Source organism: Nestor notabilis, unplaced genomic scaffold, assembly GCF_000696875.1.
Source record: "Nestor notabilis isolate BGI_N333 unplaced genomic scaffold, ASM69687v1 scaffold872, whole genome shotgun sequence".
NCBI lineage: Eukaryota > Metazoa > Chordata > Aves > Psittaciformes > Psittacidae > Nestor > Nestor notabilis.
In genome coordinates this window covers 6,526-25,968 of record NW_009918649.1, presented here as the reverse complement: position 1 = coordinate 25,968, position 19,443 = coordinate 6,526, and the positions used below count along the sequence as shown (strand labels likewise).

Here is a 19,443-nt window from a genome sequence, read left to right as displayed (position 1 = left end):
CCAGGGGCTCCATGCATCCTTGGCATAGACTATCTCAGGAGAGGGTACTTCAAAGACCCAAAAGGGTCTTTGGTATGGGCTTTTGGTATTGCTGCCTCGGAGATGGAGGAAATGTCTGTCAGAAAGACCGGATAGCTGTCCACCTTACCTGGTCTCTCAGAGGACCCTTCTGTTGTGGGGTTGCTGAAAGTCAAAGAACAACAAGTGCCAATCGCAACCACAACAGTGCACTGGCGGCAGGATCGCACCAACAGAGCATCTCTGATTCCCAAGACTGGAGAGCCAAGGAGTGATCAGCAGGACCCGCTCACCCTTTAATAGCCCCATATGGCCAGTGCGAAAGTCTAATGGAGAGTGGAGACTAACAGTAGACTATCGTGGCCTGAATGAAGTCACACTGCCATTGAGTGCGGCCGTACCAGACATGCTAGAACTTCAGTATGAACTGGAGTCAAAGGCAGCCAGGTGGGATGCCACCATTAATATTGCCAATGCATTTTTCTCAATCCCACTGGCAGCAAAGTGCAGGCCACAGTTTGGTTTTACTTGGAGGGGTGTCCAGTACACTTGGAACCGACTGCCCCATCAGTGGAAACACAGCCCTACCATCTGCCATGGATTGGTCCAGACTGCACTGGAACAGGGGCAGGCTCCAGAACACCTGCAATACATTGATGACATTATTGTGTGGGGTGATACAGCAAAAGAAGTTTTTGAGAAAGGGAGGAAGATAATCCAGATCCTTCTGAAAGCTGGTTTTACCATAAAACAAAGTAAGGTCAAGGGACCTGCACAGGACATCCAAACTATCAATTTAATTTTCCCTAATGAAAGGGATGTTACTTTTTGCTACACTGTACAGACTGATTCACTTTGATTACTTGTTCAGGTTGTTAAGGAATGAAAAAAATAACATCAGTCTTGCTTAGTTCTTAAAAACGTATATATATATATTGCAGTCACATTCTTGCTAGATTTGTGGCCTGACAAGATAAGGGAACAGGCTACAAACACTGCTGTAGAAACAACAGGAGGGGGAACAGAGTCTGAGTCAGGGCTTTCTAGTAAGAATTTTTTCAAATTAAAATTATAGTGCTTTATTAAATATTATAGCAATAATACTTTATTATATCAGTTGACAGTTGGACTTGATGATCTTAAAAGTCTTTTCCAACCTAGTTAATTCTGTGATCTTTATTTCTTCTTATAATGTGTTTTTTCTCTTACAGATATAATCTGGGGTAAAATTCCAATGGTATTGACAATATCCTTGCAATGAAATTAAAAATTTAAAACTTTCAGTTTTTCAGATAACTAGGATGTACCTCCAGTGGGACTGGCTGTGCTTGGGTGTCCTGATAATTGGCTCAGTGACTGCAGAAATTGAAAACAAAGAAACTCTGGATGCCAGTGTTGAAGTAGAGGATTTTGACAAGCAGTCTCAAGAAGCTGATGTTGATGGAGATAAATCTTCCTTAGAGGTAAGCTGACAAAAGTCTTTAGTTAAAGACTTCTTTTATATACAAATGTATATAAAAAAGAGCAAGTTAACACACAATTGACAACTGAGTGGGTGTCAAACCCACCAGTCTGAGTTTTACAGTTGCTGTATGTGACACATAGGACAAGCTTAACAAATACTCCTGCTGTGCCAAAGTGTAAATTCAGATCTCCTGCCTACGGTGGATAGTCAAGAAGAAGATTTTGTTAGTCTGTGCTTCAATCTAGATACAGAACCTTTTGTTGTAACTCCTAATGTGCCATTGCTAGAGAAGACAGCAGAAAATATCTTGGTCTTAATGAGATTTTGACTTTAGATCAGTTCTTGATTTCATCAGCTACCTTTTGGCACTGTCTTTGTTCCCAGAAAACTTGCTTGTTATGCCATACTTCACAGTAGATGTGGGCAATATTCATAAATTATTTTTGCCAAGTTTTTACTGTGTAGCTCAAATGTAATGTGCCAAGTAGACAGGAAACATTTCTATAAAGAAGAATAGGAAACATTTCTAGAAAGAAATAGGGAGAAAGCAGAGAATTGGTGCAAGTTTGGTAAATTTCCTGGGGTCTTGTTACACGTAAGATGTATAGCAGTACTTTAGTTATGAGCTTTGAACACAGGAAGCAATTTTTAAAACACCCAAACTGTAAAAATTAGAGGGCTGAGGAAAGGTGGTTTATGTTGCTAGGTATTTCTAATGAACAAAACCTGATGGTCTGTCTGGGTGGGACTACTTCTAGAGGTATGGTAGTGTATTTCAAGTTAACAATTGTAATTTATGTTAGCTTATGTACCTGTACATGTGTTTTAGGTTGTGTACCAGACTCCAAAGCCAACTGGGGAAGTTTATTTTACAGCAACCTTTGATGGAGTATTGGCTGGGTAAGTTTATGCCTTAAAATCTTAAACTTTTCCTTTGAGCACTTTAATGTATAGTGGCAGGACTTCTTTTGTATTCATTTTTCTGCTAGTATCTCTATAAAAATTTTTACAGGGGTTACAGTTGGGAAGGCTGGCAATGCTTGTTTGAAATACAGCATAATGTTAAGTCTGACAGTTAACGTTTCAGGTATGTTGCTGGGTTTTGTGAAAACATTGTTTAACAAATGCAAAAACTTAACTGGGATACTTGAAAAATGTCATTCATCCCAATTTCTAGCTTCATGAGATCTGTTAAAAGATTAGTTTGTCTTCCTAATAAATCTACTATTCAAAGGTTTTGCTACAATGCTTCGGAGGTTTTATTTTGATCTAGCTGTACATAATTTATGTAAGGATAACAAGTATGGAACTAAGCTGTATGAGAAAGTAAGCAGTTTGTTGCCTTTCTTCCCTAAAATTGGGAAAAGAGTGCATATACGTTGGCTAGGTAAATCACCAGAATAGAATAGCTTTTTTGAGAATGGGTCTTGAAAATCTTCTGTGTGACTTGCAGAGATGTTTTATTTCCTTGTTGGTCTTTCTCCTGGTAGACCAAGGATGTAGTTTGCCATTTACATTGTGAAGCTTTTCCAGCATCTCTGCAAAACCAAATCTGACTGAAATTCAAACAGGAAAGATAGCATCCCTGAAATAATCCATGCAGAGGATGATTCAGAATGAATGAAAATAGTTCTTTGTAGAGTTAATTATGAAACTGTAGTATTGTAGTTGATACAATGAAGAGTTCAGCAACACTGTTGGCTTAAGATATTCCTGTGCATGGCTCGGGATGGAACTGCTGTACCCCAGATGACGGTGGATTGCTCTGTCTTCCTTTTTATTTTTTTTTTTCCCCCCTCCTCCAAATGGGCACTTTGTTATGTGGAATGCGCATGTCTTTTGGTGACCTCAGTTTGATAAGCTGAGTTTGCCTTGTTCATAGTCTCAAGATTGGGAGTTGGTTTGCCCTGTTGGGATTCCTTGTGTGCAGTACGTCTGGAATGTGTTCAATGCATAATTGCATTTGTCGTTTGGACACTTTTACCTCTGCCTTTTATGCCTTGTTATGCATGTGTACTGTTACTGTCAGATAGTGTTAAAGTTTCTTTGGGTGATTATTTTTTTCCTCATCATGTTGAAGATGTTACACTTGAACCTTGCTATTTTCCATGTATTTTTGACATTATATGCTTATGTAAAGTTCTTGCATTTTGACAAACTTAACCTTGTATATAAAACTGAAGTTTATTCAGAATAATTGAATTACTTTAGAGCTATAATTGTATAATCATTTATAATCTTAGGAAGTATTTTGAAATGCTATATTAGACTAATCTATTTTAATTTTTCCTTTCGTGTTCTTTGAACTACACAAAGTTCCATGATTCTGACTAGCAAAATCATTATCACATTCTCAGCCTAGAAGCAAAAGCTGGTTTTTCTGTGCTTGTTAAATATTACAGCTTTGGCATAAGTAGTTCAGTGACTACTACACTTTTTGTTTTAGGTGGGTGTTGTCTAAAACCAAGAAAGAAGACACAGATGTAAACATTGCTAAATATGATGGTAACTGGTTTTAATGTTCTTTTCCACTGTATAATTTCTGATGTTCGGTTGGTTTTTGAGAAACAACTACCTTTTATACTGAACTTGTCTTGGAAAACTTTGAAAAAAGTTTGTATAATGACAGTTACCCTGAAACAGAGACGTGAAACTTTGCTCATTGGGTCGCTTAGTGTGAAGATACTTCTCTATTTTTGTCATCCCAACAATCTATTGCAATGAATTATTGTAGAATACCCTTTGGCATCTGAATATTCAGTATTGTGAATAGTGCTTCTTGAGAACTACCTTCTCTGAAATCAGATCAGAAAGATATACAACTTCAATTTCAGTTGTTAAACATATTTCTAAAGCAGCATGTTCCATGTTGCTGTGTCTGTCCTACTGATTCGTGGGTTGGTCTCTGTCATGGTTTAACCCTGAAGAAAATTAACTTTTTTCCAGCCCAGTCTCCAGGTCTAGTCTCTGAAACAAAAGATGATGTTTTTCTTTAAAATACTTGTTCAGAATGTCTGTGCTTGAATGTAGGGTTCTCCAGTGGTTCTTGTACAGTTTATTCTTACAGTAGTCTAAAACAAATCTGAAAAGTAATAAAAAGTTGTTTTGATGGATTTTATCATTGGGGTTTGCACTTACAAATTCCTAGGCTAGAATTATCTGCTTTAATATCATTTTAAACTAACAGATGTGTGACCCATGTCAGTAATTGGCCGTCTGAATTTATTTCATTCAAGAGAAAATGTCCCTGCCCATTGAAGGAAGATCTCCCTGCCCATGACAGAGGAGTTGGAACTAGCTGATCTTTAAGGTCCCTTCCAACCTTCTATGATCCTATAAAGTAGGGAGAACAGGAAAAGTTTCTGCTGCAGAAGAGAAGTATTTGCTACTGCTCTTTTGTCAATTAACTAAATTAATGTTAATAGAAAGTGGTAAGCAAACATAACTTACAGGGTTTTGGTGTGTCAGTCAATATAGAACAGATGGTTTTAGGTATAGCACTTACCAGAAATACTTGCAATTAAACAGAAATCCAGGGGATGTTTATACATGCTGTGGGTTTATGCAATAAACTTAATGAAATTTTGTGATGTAAAAGCATTTAATGTTAAATGTGTACATTTTTCTATTCAGTTTCATTGGTTTATGGTGGATTATGGTAAGGATGTGGTTCTTTCCTACTTTGGAGTCCATGGCTGGCTCCCACCCCCACCCCACCCCCCCCGTGAGTTGAAGAATTCTCTTTTACACATAATACTGAGATTTTGATCATTTTCTTTCTTTTGGCTGTAACAGTTAGGATACTGGGAGTCTTACTGCTGTAGAAACAGTTACTTGGGGAAAGACAAAAGAAAAAGCTTGTCACTTTTTGTAGTTAAAACTACTTGCTCTGTTTTTCCCTAAGCTTTCTCTCCTCCTTGCTGTCTGAGCTGGAACACTGAGTTAGGTGGATCTTTGGCATTACACAGTTTTTATTTTTATCATATAACTGCAGAGCTGGAATTCTAGTAGTTTCTAATTATTGAAAAGTGCTGGTTAAAACATTCTGTCATTGGTTTGATAGAAAAACGTGAGCAGCAAATTTGTGTACCATGATTTTATTTTTTTTTAACTGGGGAAGGGAGTGCAATTTGAGTGCTGTATGTCAGTTAGTTTGGGGAAGTGTAAGCTGGATGTGGGTAATGTTTTGTATCCACAGTAGGATTACCAGTATTGAATTGGATTATTATTGTTTAACTTCTTTGACATCAGATGTCAATATTTTTTCCCTACTTTAGCAAGTGGTCTTTATTTGCTTTCATGGGGCTGTTGTTTCTTTACTTCAGGCTGCATTTCTTTCAAAAACTCTGTGTTTGTGTGTGTCTGTGTGTGTGTTAGGAAAATGGGAAGTAGAAGAGCTGAAAGAAAACACAGTGCCTGGAGACAGAGGATTGGTGTTAAAGTCAGTCGCAAAGCACCATGCAATATCAGCTATGCTAACAAAGGAATTTATTTTTGATGATAAACCTTTGATTGTCCAGTAAGTAATCCCTATGATTTTATTTTTACTTATGATTTAATATTATTAAAATCCTTGCAATCTTTTGCAAGAAAGTGATGTGAATGCCTGTAGAAAAATGCTGACTTACACATAGCATTGACTACTTGTATCCAGAGTTATCAGAACTGTAAGTATGGATGATTTAGTAATCAAATGAGAAGATAAAATTAAACTCTTTTGAAATATTTTTGGACAAAAATCTAATATCTACAAGATTGCTGAAAAAGCTAACTAATTTTCAGTCTTGCTTTAGTATCTAAAGCATATGCAGTTTGAGCGCAGCGTTCTTCCACTTGCAGAATACTTGTGTAGCTCCATAAAAACAACTTGAATCTTGAACATGTTATAGCAGTATTGGTGATCATAAGCACCATGGCAGTATGACTGCTTTTTTCTGATAGTCAGGCTTGCTTTCTTGTACTTACAGATATATCCAGATAACTCCTGGCTCAAGTCTGTGTGTCAGTCTGGTCAGTTTTAAAGGTGGCATAAACTTTGTAGAACTCTTGCCTATTTTTACTTCTCTTTGATGTTTGCACATTGGTTGATACCACCTTGAAACTTTCCTTACTGGTGATGCCCACTGTAGCAATTGCTACTGTGGCATTTTTTGATGGACATTGCTGCTATATTAGCTTGCATAGCGATTAAGACCTTTTGGTCACGTAGAAGTGTTTTGACTTTAGTGACTAATACAGTCTTAACCATAATTAGAACTGCAGATTAGGTGTTAGTTTATAATTGTCTGATACTTCGAATGTTTTGTTGTTTTTCTTAACTTGCCCAGGTATGAAGTGAATTTTCAAGAAGGCATTGACTGTGGTGGTGCATATATTAAACTTCTTTCCAGCAGCAATGACTTGAATCTGGTATGTCATTATACTCAACTTTCACTATCAGTTGTTCATTTGAGAAATGCATAATTATGGTTGTGAAATGTCAATAAGAAATTAATTCCTAATGCATTCTAAATTCTTAAAAGCTTCCCAAATGTTTAAATAGAAGATTGGGCAAGGTAATAATATACATATAATTTACTGTATATATACAAAATATTTGGAATTTTGCATCTTTTATTTGTGGAATATTTGGTGATGTTATTTTTCTTATAGTTTCCATTTATTTTAATGAAACTTAGTGTAAAACTTACTTAAAGATCTTAAAATCTATATTCACACAAGAAACTTCAAAATGTGAATTTCAGAAGGCTAGAATAAGGAGTTTGCTGTGATTTTAACGTACTCTTAGTTCTGCACAAGTGATGTCTTATATCCAGGACAAAGGTCTCTTGTGTCTGTTTAGTCTGACTTTCTGCAATAATACAAGCTGTAGAATCTCAACTTCCAATTTGTGAAACGCTTTTTACTGCATGGCACGCAATATAGCATCTTACAAAGGGTCACAGCTTGGATTTAGTAACTGAAAGTGATGGGGAATCTCTGTTCCCAGGAAAAGGCCTGAATGATCAGGTGTGAAAAATTAGTAAGTGCCTTAGTATGCTGGACCTTTCTGTAGATTTTCTTTCATTTCTTTTCTCCTTTCCCCCACCCCCCCTTTTTTTTTTTTTTTTTTTTTTTTTTTTTTTTTTTTTTTTTTTTTCCCTTCCTTCTTCCTGATACAGTGACATGGACTTGCCTGCCCTTTCCAAACTTGTCTGTAAAACTCTTCATTATTGTGCCAATGCTTAAAATACTGCCTTTTCTAGCCAAGTCTCAGTTCTGGCACTGATTGTTTCTACTTCTAATATTTCTGCCTCTTCTCTGGTGTGTATATATATAAGCTGTTTAGCCTGTGATGGAGGATATTTTAGCAACTTTTTTAACATTGATGATTCATAGAACTCGTTAAGAACTCTTCAACGAAGTTTTAAGTTGACAAGCAGGTGTTCTTTATTGCGGTGCTGGGGAACACAGGGGATAGCTCCTGCTAGCATGTCCTGTCTGAGCATCAAACAAACTGTGATTATATTGTTGTTGATCATACATATTCATTGCATCACATACATATTTATGAAGTTTCTTATACATGACATGATATTTCTAGATTTTTCTTCCCGCATGCGCACTTTATTATGGTTGTGGTCTTTGGGACCCCTGGTGGTCGTTTCTTTTTTTTTTTTTTTTTTCCCTTCCTTCTTCCTGATACAGTGACATGGACTTGCCTGCCCTTTCCAAACTTGTCTGTAAAACTCTTCATTATTGTGCCAATGCTTAAAATACTGCCTTTTCTAGCCAAGTCTCAGTTCTGGCACTGATTGTTTCTACTTCTAATATTTCTGCCTCTTCTCTGGTGTGTATATATATAAGCTGTTTAGCCTGTGATGGAGGATATTTTAGCAACTTTTTTAACATTGATGATTCATAGAACTCGTTAAGAACTCTTCAACGAAGTTTTAAGTTGACAAGCAGGTGTTCTTTATTGCGGTGCTGGGGAACACAGGGGATAGCTCCTGCTAGCATGTCCTGTCTGAGCATCAAACAAACTGTGATTATATTGTTGTTGATCATACATATTCATTGCATCACATACATATTTATGAAGTTTCTTATACATGACATGATATTTCTAGATTTTTCTTCCCGCATGCGCACTTTATTATGGTTGTGGTCTTTGGGACCCCTGGTGGTCGTTTCTTCATCATCTTCCTCTTCATCACCTTGTCCTTTGGCTGAACTTCAAGTTTTGAAACTCCCATTGTCAAGCCAACTCCCACTAGTCCAGTTCTAGCTGGTCATCGTGAAACACTTACCCAGGATACTTTCTCACTGGCATCTATTACAATATCTTATTTTTCAACATCATCTATTACAATATCCTGTTTTTTTAATGTCATCTGTTACAAGGCCACAAAGTCTAACTGAATTTCACTCTTTACAGAAAATTTGTAATTCTTTGTCTCAATTGAGAAGTGGCAGTGAATTGTGACGTAGGAGCTTGCGCAACATAAATTTTGCATTGACAGCATAGGACTTGACTGCAAATCAGCAGTCAGGAAGAGCCACTTAACAGTGGGACTCTTCATGAGATATAAGGGATAGTATCTATTTCTGCAAGAGTCTAGGAGATGACAACATCCGTAAGAAGTTGCTTGTAAGCATTTCTAAGATGTACTAATAAAAGCTTTAATGCAACTTCCTAGTACTCTTCCTCTTTCCTAAAATTTGTATGCCAGTGTGTTTATTATGCTCAAGTAACTTGAGTACTAAGTATTAAAAATACAGACTGTAGGAAAACAAGTAGAGGCTTGACACCTTTCATAATGGAAATATATGTAAATGATAGTGAAACTGAAGTTTGAAGTTTTACATTGTCTTACTTTCCTGGTAAACCAGAAGATGGCAAATACAAAATTTGCCTGTTTATGGCCTGGCTCACAATTCATCCTGTACTGGTTTTGGAATTTCACTGGCTGTGTCATGAGGTAACTTAAAAGAATCAGTGTTCTCTTTCTCATTTTTTGTTTGGTTTTGTTTGTGGGGTTTTTTTTGTTTGTTTGGTTTTTAAATTTTGAAATCAGACATGTCTCAATGCTGTATATATGCATACTGCTACTAGATAGTCAGTTAATTATTGTTAATTCTTATCATTGACATTTTCCTTAGAATGTTGAGTGTTGTAAAAGGGACCAAACTTAAAATACATGCACTTCTGTAGTACATAATGTGAAAAAGTTTTACTTTGCATTCAGAAAACTTAAGAATATGGACTCATTTCAAGCAATACGTTTATGTCGGAGTATATCATTCAAGAAGAAAGCTTCCAGAAGTCAAGTGGTCTTCTTCAAGCAATTGCTTAAGGATATAAGGCAGCATGTTACTGTGCATTCAAAGTACAAAAAATCACACAGCTGAAAAAAACCAAACCAGCTTAATGCAGCGTACTCTGAAGGAGTGTCACTGTATCTGATATTTTCAGAGTTGTATGTTATCGTTGCTGTTATTTAGTATAGAGCAAGAAGACTAATAAAATACTGAATAATAATAATATTTCTGGGGTTTATTGGAAAATAAAATTATGAAGACCAATGGCAAGTTCCCTTCCATGTTTTAGTTTATTGTTTGTAGAAAAATACAGATACCTGAGTATGTTGATTTGTGACAGGCATCTCTACTTAACATAAGGGTAAGGTCTAAATAAATATATTCATCCTCCTTTCGAAGGCTTAAGTGATCTCTACAGTTATTCTATTCCCTGAGAACTGAGAGCACCCAGCAACGCAAGAGGAGTCTTCAATTCTTCTCATGGTTTCCCTACCAGTTTTCAGTTACCTTTTAGGAAAAGGCAACCATGCCCTATGCTGTAACTTCAAGGAAATGAAGTACCCAAAGTTACTTCATAACATGTACGGTATAACTTCATAAAATGTACAGTATAACACATGCTCGGCTTTCTTGTTTCTACAGGAATACTTTTTTGACAAAACACCTTATACTATTATGTTTGGACCAGATAAATGTGGAGAAGATTACAAACTACACTTTATCTTCAGACATAAGAATCCTAAAACTGGAGAATATGATGAAAAGCATGCAAAACGTCCTGACGTGGACCTAAAGAAATTATATTTGGACAAGAAGACGCATCTGTATACTCTTGGTATTGTTTAATTCTTACAAGTTTAAATTGGAAAGGAGAGACTAAGAATGTGTTTCATTCCCCTGAAGCTTCATATTTGAGTCTGCTTTTTTATTTGTAACAGTTTGTTAATTCTGAAGGGTGGTTGCTTAATGATTTGGGTTTAAATGATTTAATGACTGCGGTTCACTGCAGGCCATATAAGTGACTTCTGACTGCTGTTGTTTAATATTCAATTATAGGAAAGCATACCAGTCCTGGCCAACCTTTAGCGTGAAGAATTAATATTTTCAGTACTTAGGAAAAAAAAAAAATTTTTGTTAAAGGTATTGAAAGACACACAACTGTCCAATATCCTAGGAAGGCATCAGAGTTCACAGGAATTCAGTTAAATCTGCAGCCTGCCACATGTCACTCTCCTCAACGTAAGAGTTCTCTCTGACACTTACATCTGCAGCAGTGTACCTGAGCAGGTGTTACCATATTCTCTGAAGATTAATCAATATGAGCTGTTTTTAATTCATGTGACATTTCTTTCTGTACCAACAAACAGTAGAGCAGAGATGTTCTTTTTTCAACCCTTTTTCTAATTTCTGAGGAAGAATAAAATCAGAAAAGAATGGGCTAATCTGTGGCATGCTGTGAGTCCAGCAAAATTGACTGTACTTCTGAACTTCCACTGAATAATAATAGAAGGCATGTTCAACTGCTGTGCCATGGGAAAACTTACTTTTTTTTAATAGATTACTGTAGTGTGCCACCATAAACTTTTTCACTTCTAGATAATGGGAATAAGTGAAACAAAACTGTCCTGTGGTAAAGGAGTGCATGTGTTTCTGTATTTGGGCTGTTCATTAGAAATTATGCCTAAAAATACTTAAACTCCAGATTGTGTTTCTTCTGTTACAATTTTTCAAATAGACTCTGTAGAGCTGTGTGATACTGATGCATTATGTGACTGGTAACAGAAGTTCAAAATCAGATCTTTGCATTGTATCTAAAGTGATACAGGGGTTTAACTTTTTCATTTAAGGGTATTTTAATGCTGTTGAAAACTTGTAGGCTGCAAGAGCTTAATTAGCTATTATCAAACTGTCATGAGACTTACTCTGGTTTTCATCACCCATCTTTTAAACTGTCATAAAAGTGGAACAGTATTTACTTTAATACTCTGTGTTTGAATGGACGCTTGAACATACAAATGTGCTCACTGGTTATTAGAAATGGATCTGGATAAAGTGTCTGTTGCTGAGTTTGTCACAGCACAGTTCAATAACCCTGGCTTCTTAGTTACGCTTGTAAAATACCAAAACATTCAAAGAGAATTTTCTGTATTCACAACCTGCATGTGAGAGAAATGGCTGTCAGATTTGAATCTGAGAGAAAATAACTTCAATCCTTTAGCTGTGTGACTGATGCAACTCCTGTGTTTCCATGCTTTTCAGTGTGAAACCGTAATTTAAAATAAAGCAGAATTTTGGCTGAGTGGTAGCATTTTGAAAAATCTGTTAGAATGCGCTTGGATGTGCAAGAAGTTTCATTGTGGGGGGGCCTGATTCCTGTCATACATCCCCACAGTAGCAATTCTAATGTTTTGTGTCCAGATCCAGTACTTGAGTGGCTAATGAGGATTCTGTTTGCTATCATTTGCCTAAGTTTGTGCTTATTACATAGGTTTTGTTTAAAGATACTTGTGAAATGAATGCTTCCATTACTACTTTAATATGATTTCTTCATTTTAGTGCTAAAACCAGATGATACATTTGAAATTTTAATTGACCAACTGGTTGTCAGTAAAGGAAGTCTTCTTGAGGATATGATTCCTCCAGTAAACCCTCAGAAAGAAATAGACGATCCTAGTGATAAGAAGCCTGATGATTGGGATGAGAGACCAAAAATACCTGATCCAAATGCTGTCAAACCAGATGACTGGTAAGGAGAACATTTTTATCTAGGATAAATTTTACATGCAGGTTCTTCATCTGGAGGATTTGATTGTTTTTACTTGTTTTCTGCTAATAGCAGTTGGGACATGTTTCACTGCTAGAAGCACTAAAGTTCCACAACATAACTGAGGTTGGTACTTTGAAAATCACTCCTTTCATGCCAGTTACAGTCCTCTGAACAGAACATTGATTCAAAGTCAGGTGCTGTGTTTCAGGTACTGATTAAAAATACAGCTGCCATATTTTCTAATGTAAGTCTGTAATTGAAGGGATGAAGACGAGCCTTCCAAAATAGAAGATCCTGATGCTGTAAAACCTGAGGGATGGCTTGATGATGAACCACAGTATGTTCCAGACCCTAATGGAAAAAAACCAAAGGACTGGTAAGAACTCGGTTCAGTAAGTGCTTGTTAACATGTCTTGTAGATAAGCCTGCCTATTCTCTGTGGCAGGTTGAATTGTGGATCAGAAGTCAATCCAAATATGCTTGTCTTTCGAGGAAGTAAATTGGAATGTGAAAGGTATGACCAAGTCTTTGTTTTGGAGGGCTGCTTTTAGAGAAACATGAATATGTTCTTTGCCTTTCGTTTTTTAAAGATACATAAACAAAACCAGAATATCTTTTTAGAGTATAGCACTCCAAAAAAAAAAAAAACCAACAACAAACCGTTACTAATGTTGGGTGAAGTTCTGTGAGCTGGTCAAAATTCTGAGATTGTTATAGCAAAATGTGTATGGACCCTAGCTTCAGTCTGACTGCTAGTGTTCAGACCAGTCCAGTCTCAAGTCAGATGTTTGCAACTTCTTGTCTTTTTCTGTAGGGATGAAGAAATGGATGGGGAGTGGGAAGCCCCTCAGATCCCTAATCCGAAGTGTGAAGCTGTGCCTGGTTGCGGACACTGGGTGCGTCCCATGAAGAATAACCCAAACTATAAAGGAAAATGGAAAGCACCTTTGATAGATAATCCAAACTATCAGGTAATAGAAACAGTCGTTGTTAAAAGGGATGGAGTTCTACAGGCAATTCAAAGTAATATATTTATTATGTAGGGGGTTTTGTGTTTTAGAATGTGAATACCCTCACTAAACATTCTGAGCTTTTTTGTGTTAAGTATATTGGAAAATATAAATGCTTCCCATATTAAAACAATTTTTCTGTTAGAAGTTGCTTTTGGCACTATTTGCACTTGTATTACTTAGTATGTTCTGTATGATTGTATTCTGGATCATGTTACTTAATGAAATATTGATCTCTTTTGTTGGGGTTTTAAGTCTTAACATTTTTTTAATTTAAAAACAAAACTTTTCAGTAAGCAGATTGACTTACTAGTTAAATTTTAGTGGAAGCATCAGTTTTAGATAATTGAATTCCCCTTCTGCCTACAGATATGAGGAAATCAATTTTATATTGAAGAAAGTTACTTTGTATTAATTATGGCTGGAGAGTACTTGAATCTGATTTCTATGAGCTTAAGATCCTAAGCACATTTGCAAACAAAATTTGGCTGTAACTTGCGTAGGTATCAACGCTGAATTTTCCTTCCATAAAATTTTCCCTAACACTTCTGGGTGCAACAGCTGTCAGTTTATACACACACGTAATGGAAGGGACCATGTGGATCATGCGATGTAGGTCCCCTGCAGTCTTAGGCCACCAGACAATAGACGGTTACCTCAGAAGATCCCATCAGTGACCACAAAACATTGAGCAGTGCCCTTACAAAAATGTATATGCTATATTGATGAACAAAACACAAAGCTATGTGTCACAGAAGGAGAGACTAGAGGAAAAAGTAATGTTAATATCATGTTTTCCCTTCAGTATTAGGAAATACTCAAGGAAACTTAAAAAGAGTATATTTGGAATCACCAGTACCAGCAAGAATGGCGATACTTTGTACAGTCAATTATTACCGTCACCCGGTGTCGACAAACCCATTAATTTTAAGATGTCTGCCCTAGACAGAAAATTGAGCCCCAGCTACCAAAATTCTATGGGCTACTTCCAATTCTGGTTGGTTATGTAGGTTAAACTCAATTGCTTGTTGTCTTAAATAGTGCATTTAAAATAGTCAGGAAGTTCCAATTGTTTTAAAATTTGTTTCAGAGTTTGGTTGGTTTTTTGTTTGGGGTTTTTTTTTTTTTGGTTTTTTTTTTTGTGAGGTGTTGGTAATTTTTTATTTCTCTCTCTTCCCCCCACCAATTAAAGGGTATCTGGAGCCCTCGGAAAATACCAAACCCAGACTATTTTGAAGATAGTCACCCATTCAAGATGACTGCTGTCAGTGCTATTGGTTTAGAACTCTGGTCTATGACGTCTGATATCTATTTTGATAACTTCATTATATGTTCAGAAAAAGAAGTAGCAGATCGCTGGGCAGCAGATGGCTGGGGCTTGAAGAAATTAGTAGCAAGTGCTAATGAGGTATAAACTTCGTTCTTGATAGTCAAAAGTAGTGAGAAAGATGTACTGTTGGAAGAATTTTCTGTCAGCTAATGTTATTTTCTGTCCGTTAATGCTGTCCGAGTATTAATTTGTTTGCAGTTAATATTTGTGCTAACTATGATAGGGTTGGTTTTTGCATAGCTTGGCTTTTTACCTTTCCCCAGTGAATATCCTCTTGAAATTAAAAGGGTACAACATTTTACTGAAACACTACTGAGAAATTGACTTCACTATAGTTAAGTGTTCTACTGTTCATTGTGGTACTAGAAATTGAGTACCTGTCAGCAAATGGAAGCTGACTTCCTTGCACTCAAAGACCTCTTTTGTTTGGGGTTTGTTCTTTTTTGTTTTGTTTTTATGTTGGTTTGTTTTTTCTTTCACTTACTGATACCTCCATTATATATGTTCTTTGCATGTTTTCCTCCCGTGAGAAATGAGTAGTCATGTGGGTTTTTTTGTGTAATAATTTTAGGCCTTTGGCTGGTTGGATGTATATTATGCAGCTCTGAAAATAGTACACGTGTTTATGGAGCTGTGTCTGTGCTTCCGTTTTGATGTGTGCATCCACATTTTTTCTAGATCTCTTTCATAATGCAAAGGCTCAACTCGCTCTGATGCACGGTATCGTGAGCCCCTCTAGTGGCTGCCTGTAGTGCCTACAGTTTTTCTGACAGTCCTGTGTTTTCTTTGGTTGAGTGACAAGAGGAGGCCTGCAGTTGTGGGAAAGAAATGACGGGTTGGTGGCAAATGTGGCCAATTCCTGACAGTTGCTGTTTGTCACAGGATGAGCAAGTCGCAACAGGATATCTTCCCATGGAATTAGGAAAGACACCTCCCACATCCTTGCCCTTTTCTGAAATACATGGGTTTATGTCTGGACCTATATCTATACTTATATACACAACAGCAAAAAATAGTCTCTTTAAGTCCTCTCACTCCACTGTGCCTCTCAGACTCCTTGCCTTTGTTTCTGATGTACCCTGTCCAAGGGTCTTGCTGGACCAGGCACTTGGCCTACCCACCTACCTCTACTGTGTAAGTCGGGACTGGGCTGGCATGACAGTTTACTCCCTGAATAATTGGCTGTCAAACCAGAGAATGTGGTAGCACAGATGGAGCAAGACACTGCTGTTCAGGAGGCTGTCTGCTGCTCTGAGGTTCTTGATGCTTTGGGAGCTTCCAGCTGAGTTAACATAGTATGGGATAAAAACAAAGTAGCTGGGAAGGGTGTAAAGTGTAAGCTTGCCAAGACTCTAGATGTCACTTTGCAAAATTGAGTAGTGGCCAGTCTAGTACGTTTGGAGTACTGGGTTTGTTCCTTCTTACATTTGCAGTCTGTCAAGTTGTTACTTTACTAGTATTAAAATCCAGTATTGTTTTAGTCATTAAAAGATAGACTTAAAGAAGGGTTTTCTTCAGGCAACATAAAGCTTAAAATATATACAGTACACTTTGTAAACTTAATGAAGTGTTGAGAGGGATGTAAATGCAAAATTAATAATTGTTTTTAATGTAGCCTGGCATGTTTAGTCAGCTGGTGACTGCTGCAGAAGACCACCCATGGCTCTGGGTTCTTTACATCTTGACTTTAGCTCTCCCTGTTGGTCTAGGAGTGTTGTTCTGCTGGCCAACAAAGGTAAGAGAAACTTACTATATTTTTATTTGATTTTACTCTTAATACTTTATTTGAAAATTCTGATTATCTGTGCAACAGTATGTGCTTTCAATGTGCCACTGATATCACTTAGCTTACAGTGGCTTTTGTTTAATTCTTAATTTGAGTTTAAATGTAGATTGATTTTTTTTTTTGTTTGTTTTTAATTTGTTGTAGAAAACAGATGAAGATATTGACTTCAAAAAACCTGATATATCTAAGCCAATTACAAAGGGAGAACTAGACCAAGAGGGAGAGGAGTTAGATGATGATGAAATAGAATTAGAAGAAGAAAAAGAAAATGAAGATACTGCTGAAGATGGTAAGATGAGCAAGCCAGCTTGCAGTTTGATTAATCGTGAAGATAGGAATAGGACTATTTTGTGGATTTCATTGCCAATAATTACAACCAGTTGTCTTAGAATATGCACAAATGCCATGCTCTGAGTTGTCTTTTTCTCTTTAACAACCTCCAGCAAGTGGCATTCCATAGCTAGTAGTTTTTTGATAAATACAAGCAGAAAGTAAGGCTCTTCTCAGTCTTTTTCACTTTCCGGAAATCAATGTGCTTCCACCAGTCTTTCTGTGTTTGTAGATAGTGATGTGTATTTTCTCAGTTCTGAATATTTCTTATATTGAGCATATTTGTATGGTTCAGATACATGTACGTGAAGTGGTTGAAGTAACATTGTTGTCTTCAAAAGGTATTCCAGACTCATTTAAGTCTTTAACGTAAGTCTTTCATCCTGTTTGTGGGATGGTTGTACCTTGAACTATTTTATTGGTCACTGATTTTACTAATTCTTGATAAAGCCTGAAAATGCAGTAGATGTGAAATACTGAAAACTGCTACTTTTTTTTTTTTCCCTTGAAGGAAATAACTTAAGATTGTTGTTCTAGTTGGTCACTTAAAAGTCTGAAAGTATGTGATATTGTGAAAAGACAGTAGGCCAAAGCTGTTAAAATTAGTTAGTAAATCCAACAGTGATCAATTTCTACTAAATGATGAGAATTCTACTCCCTGTCTTAGAGATATTTTTATGGGTTTTGTAAACTAGCAGTTCATTCTAAGACTGAGATTGGCTGTCTTCCTTACTAGTGTGTCTGTAAATAGTATATTTTTAATGTAGTTCTGTTTACCAAGTAAAACTAATTTCTTCTGCAGAAGATGAGGGTGAAAAAGAAGAAAATGACATTGCCGATACAAGTCAAGAAGAAGGCGATAAGTCAAATAAATCTGGTTCAGAAGATGAGGTAAGATTGTGGGGATGTTTTCCCCTAATTTTTTCCTTGCCCTTATCTGACATTGCACTTCTGACTAAGCTCAGTTACCCACAAGAGTTTTTCTTTTGTCAAGACATAAAACACATAATGAGGAGGGATGTGGTTTTGAGTTGGACATCTCAACTGCTCTCTATATGTTTGTGAAACATGTCTCTTCCTGTGTAATTTTGGCTAGGAGGCGATATTTACTGTAAAATACAGGTATAGTATGAAGTGATCATGCAGGTCTCTAAACATGAAACAATTTTATGGGAGTATAGTTTTTAACAAGTTATTAAATTAATTGCAAGTCTTAAATTTGGCTACTGCAGTAGATGTCAGTCTCTTTATATCGTGCTACTTAACTGATGGAACATGTGATTCTAACCAAATAGCCTTTCAGTGAGACCTGAAAAACCCTTAAGCTATTTTTAGCTTAAGTTTGGGTGGCTGGTTTTTGGTTTGGTTTTGGTTTGTTTTGTTTTAATTAAAAAATAAGGTTTTAATCAAGATGACCATACTGGTTTTGAATTCAGCACCTGCAGTTCCATTTTTCTTGTGCATGTTAATCCAGTCACCAGATAATCTGTAAAATGTTTTTCAGAAAATTACATTGTAGAATGGAGTTTGTGTGTGCTTTTCTTGCTTATCAACTGCTCATAATCCTTTCATTTAGAAACATCGATATGTTTGAGATGCTTTAGATCCACCCACAGTATTTTTGTTGGTAATCCTGTGCTTGCCATTCCCTAAATGAGTCCCTTCCCAGATTAGGAGAGTTTAATGTAATTTAATTCCTTTTCATATAGAAGTCCTCTGAGACACTTACATGAGGTTGCATTGCTTCAGCACTGAAATTCTCCATTGATTACCCCTTATTCAGTACTTCCCCTTGTTCCTGTAAGAAGTTTAGAGTCTTTTTTTCCCTTAAACACTTATCTGGGAACACAATATTTGGTGAAACCATTAAGATGCATGTGTGTCTCTGTGAAAGTACCAACAAGATCCGAGTGTGTGTGTGCCATTACATGGTATCGCAGTGAGGTTATGGCTTGCTCCTCTCTGGGTATTTTCAGGGTGTACAAGTTTCTGTCATGAGTTACCTAGTGACCTACTTGGGAGATGTCATGGATGCCATATTCTCATTTGGGTTGCGCCACAGTCTGTGAGCTGCTCATTCTAAATGAGGTGCTTGCCATTAGGTGATGAAGGGATGTGAGAAAGCAATGCATTGTCTGCTTTTAAATTGGGCAGTAAACGGGCAAAACCAAATTCCTGACATCAGTTTAGGTGTACTGGTCTCTTCCTTCTGCATATAGAAAGGAAAAGTCTTCTACCCACTTTATTTATTGTTAGATTAGCATTATGGAAAAAAACGTCCTATCACTGAAGTGTTGCCTTTAGTGATACTAGGATGGGGGGGAGATAAATGTAGTATGTCAGTTGTGATAATTAAATTAAAGCTGGTTTAAAATTTTAAAGCTAATTTTTTTTTATTCCCCGAACCACCCCCCCACACCGTACCTCTACATGAAG

The 19,443-nt window shown here is 36.7% G+C and overlaps 1 protein-coding gene across 1 annotated transcript in view; it reads left to right on the top strand.

Annotated features, from left to right (window-relative positions):
* Positions 1-1,319: 1,319 nt before the first annotated feature.
* CLGN (calmegin) overlaps positions 1,320-19,443 on the top strand; it is an 18,249-nt gene continuing 125 nt past the window's right edge. Inside the window, exons 1-13 of the mRNA XM_010009829.1 lie at positions 1,320-1,481; positions 2,313-2,383; positions 3,930-3,988; positions 5,861-6,002; positions 6,811-6,892; positions 10,427-10,619; positions 12,341-12,530; positions 12,814-12,927; positions 13,366-13,522; positions 14,754-14,969; positions 16,507-16,626; positions 16,822-16,990; positions 17,810-17,898. Of these exons, the coding sequence (XP_010008131.1) occupies positions 1,320-1,481; positions 2,313-2,383; positions 3,930-3,988; positions 5,861-6,002; positions 6,811-6,892; positions 10,427-10,619; positions 12,341-12,530; positions 12,814-12,927; positions 13,366-13,522; positions 14,754-14,969; positions 16,507-16,626; positions 16,822-16,990; positions 17,810-17,898 (1,764 nt within the window). The remainder of the gene's footprint in view (positions 1,482-2,312; positions 2,384-3,929; positions 3,989-5,860; positions 6,003-6,810; positions 6,893-10,426; positions 10,620-12,340; positions 12,531-12,813; positions 12,928-13,365; positions 13,523-14,753; positions 14,970-16,506; positions 16,627-16,821; positions 16,991-17,809; positions 17,899-19,443) is intronic.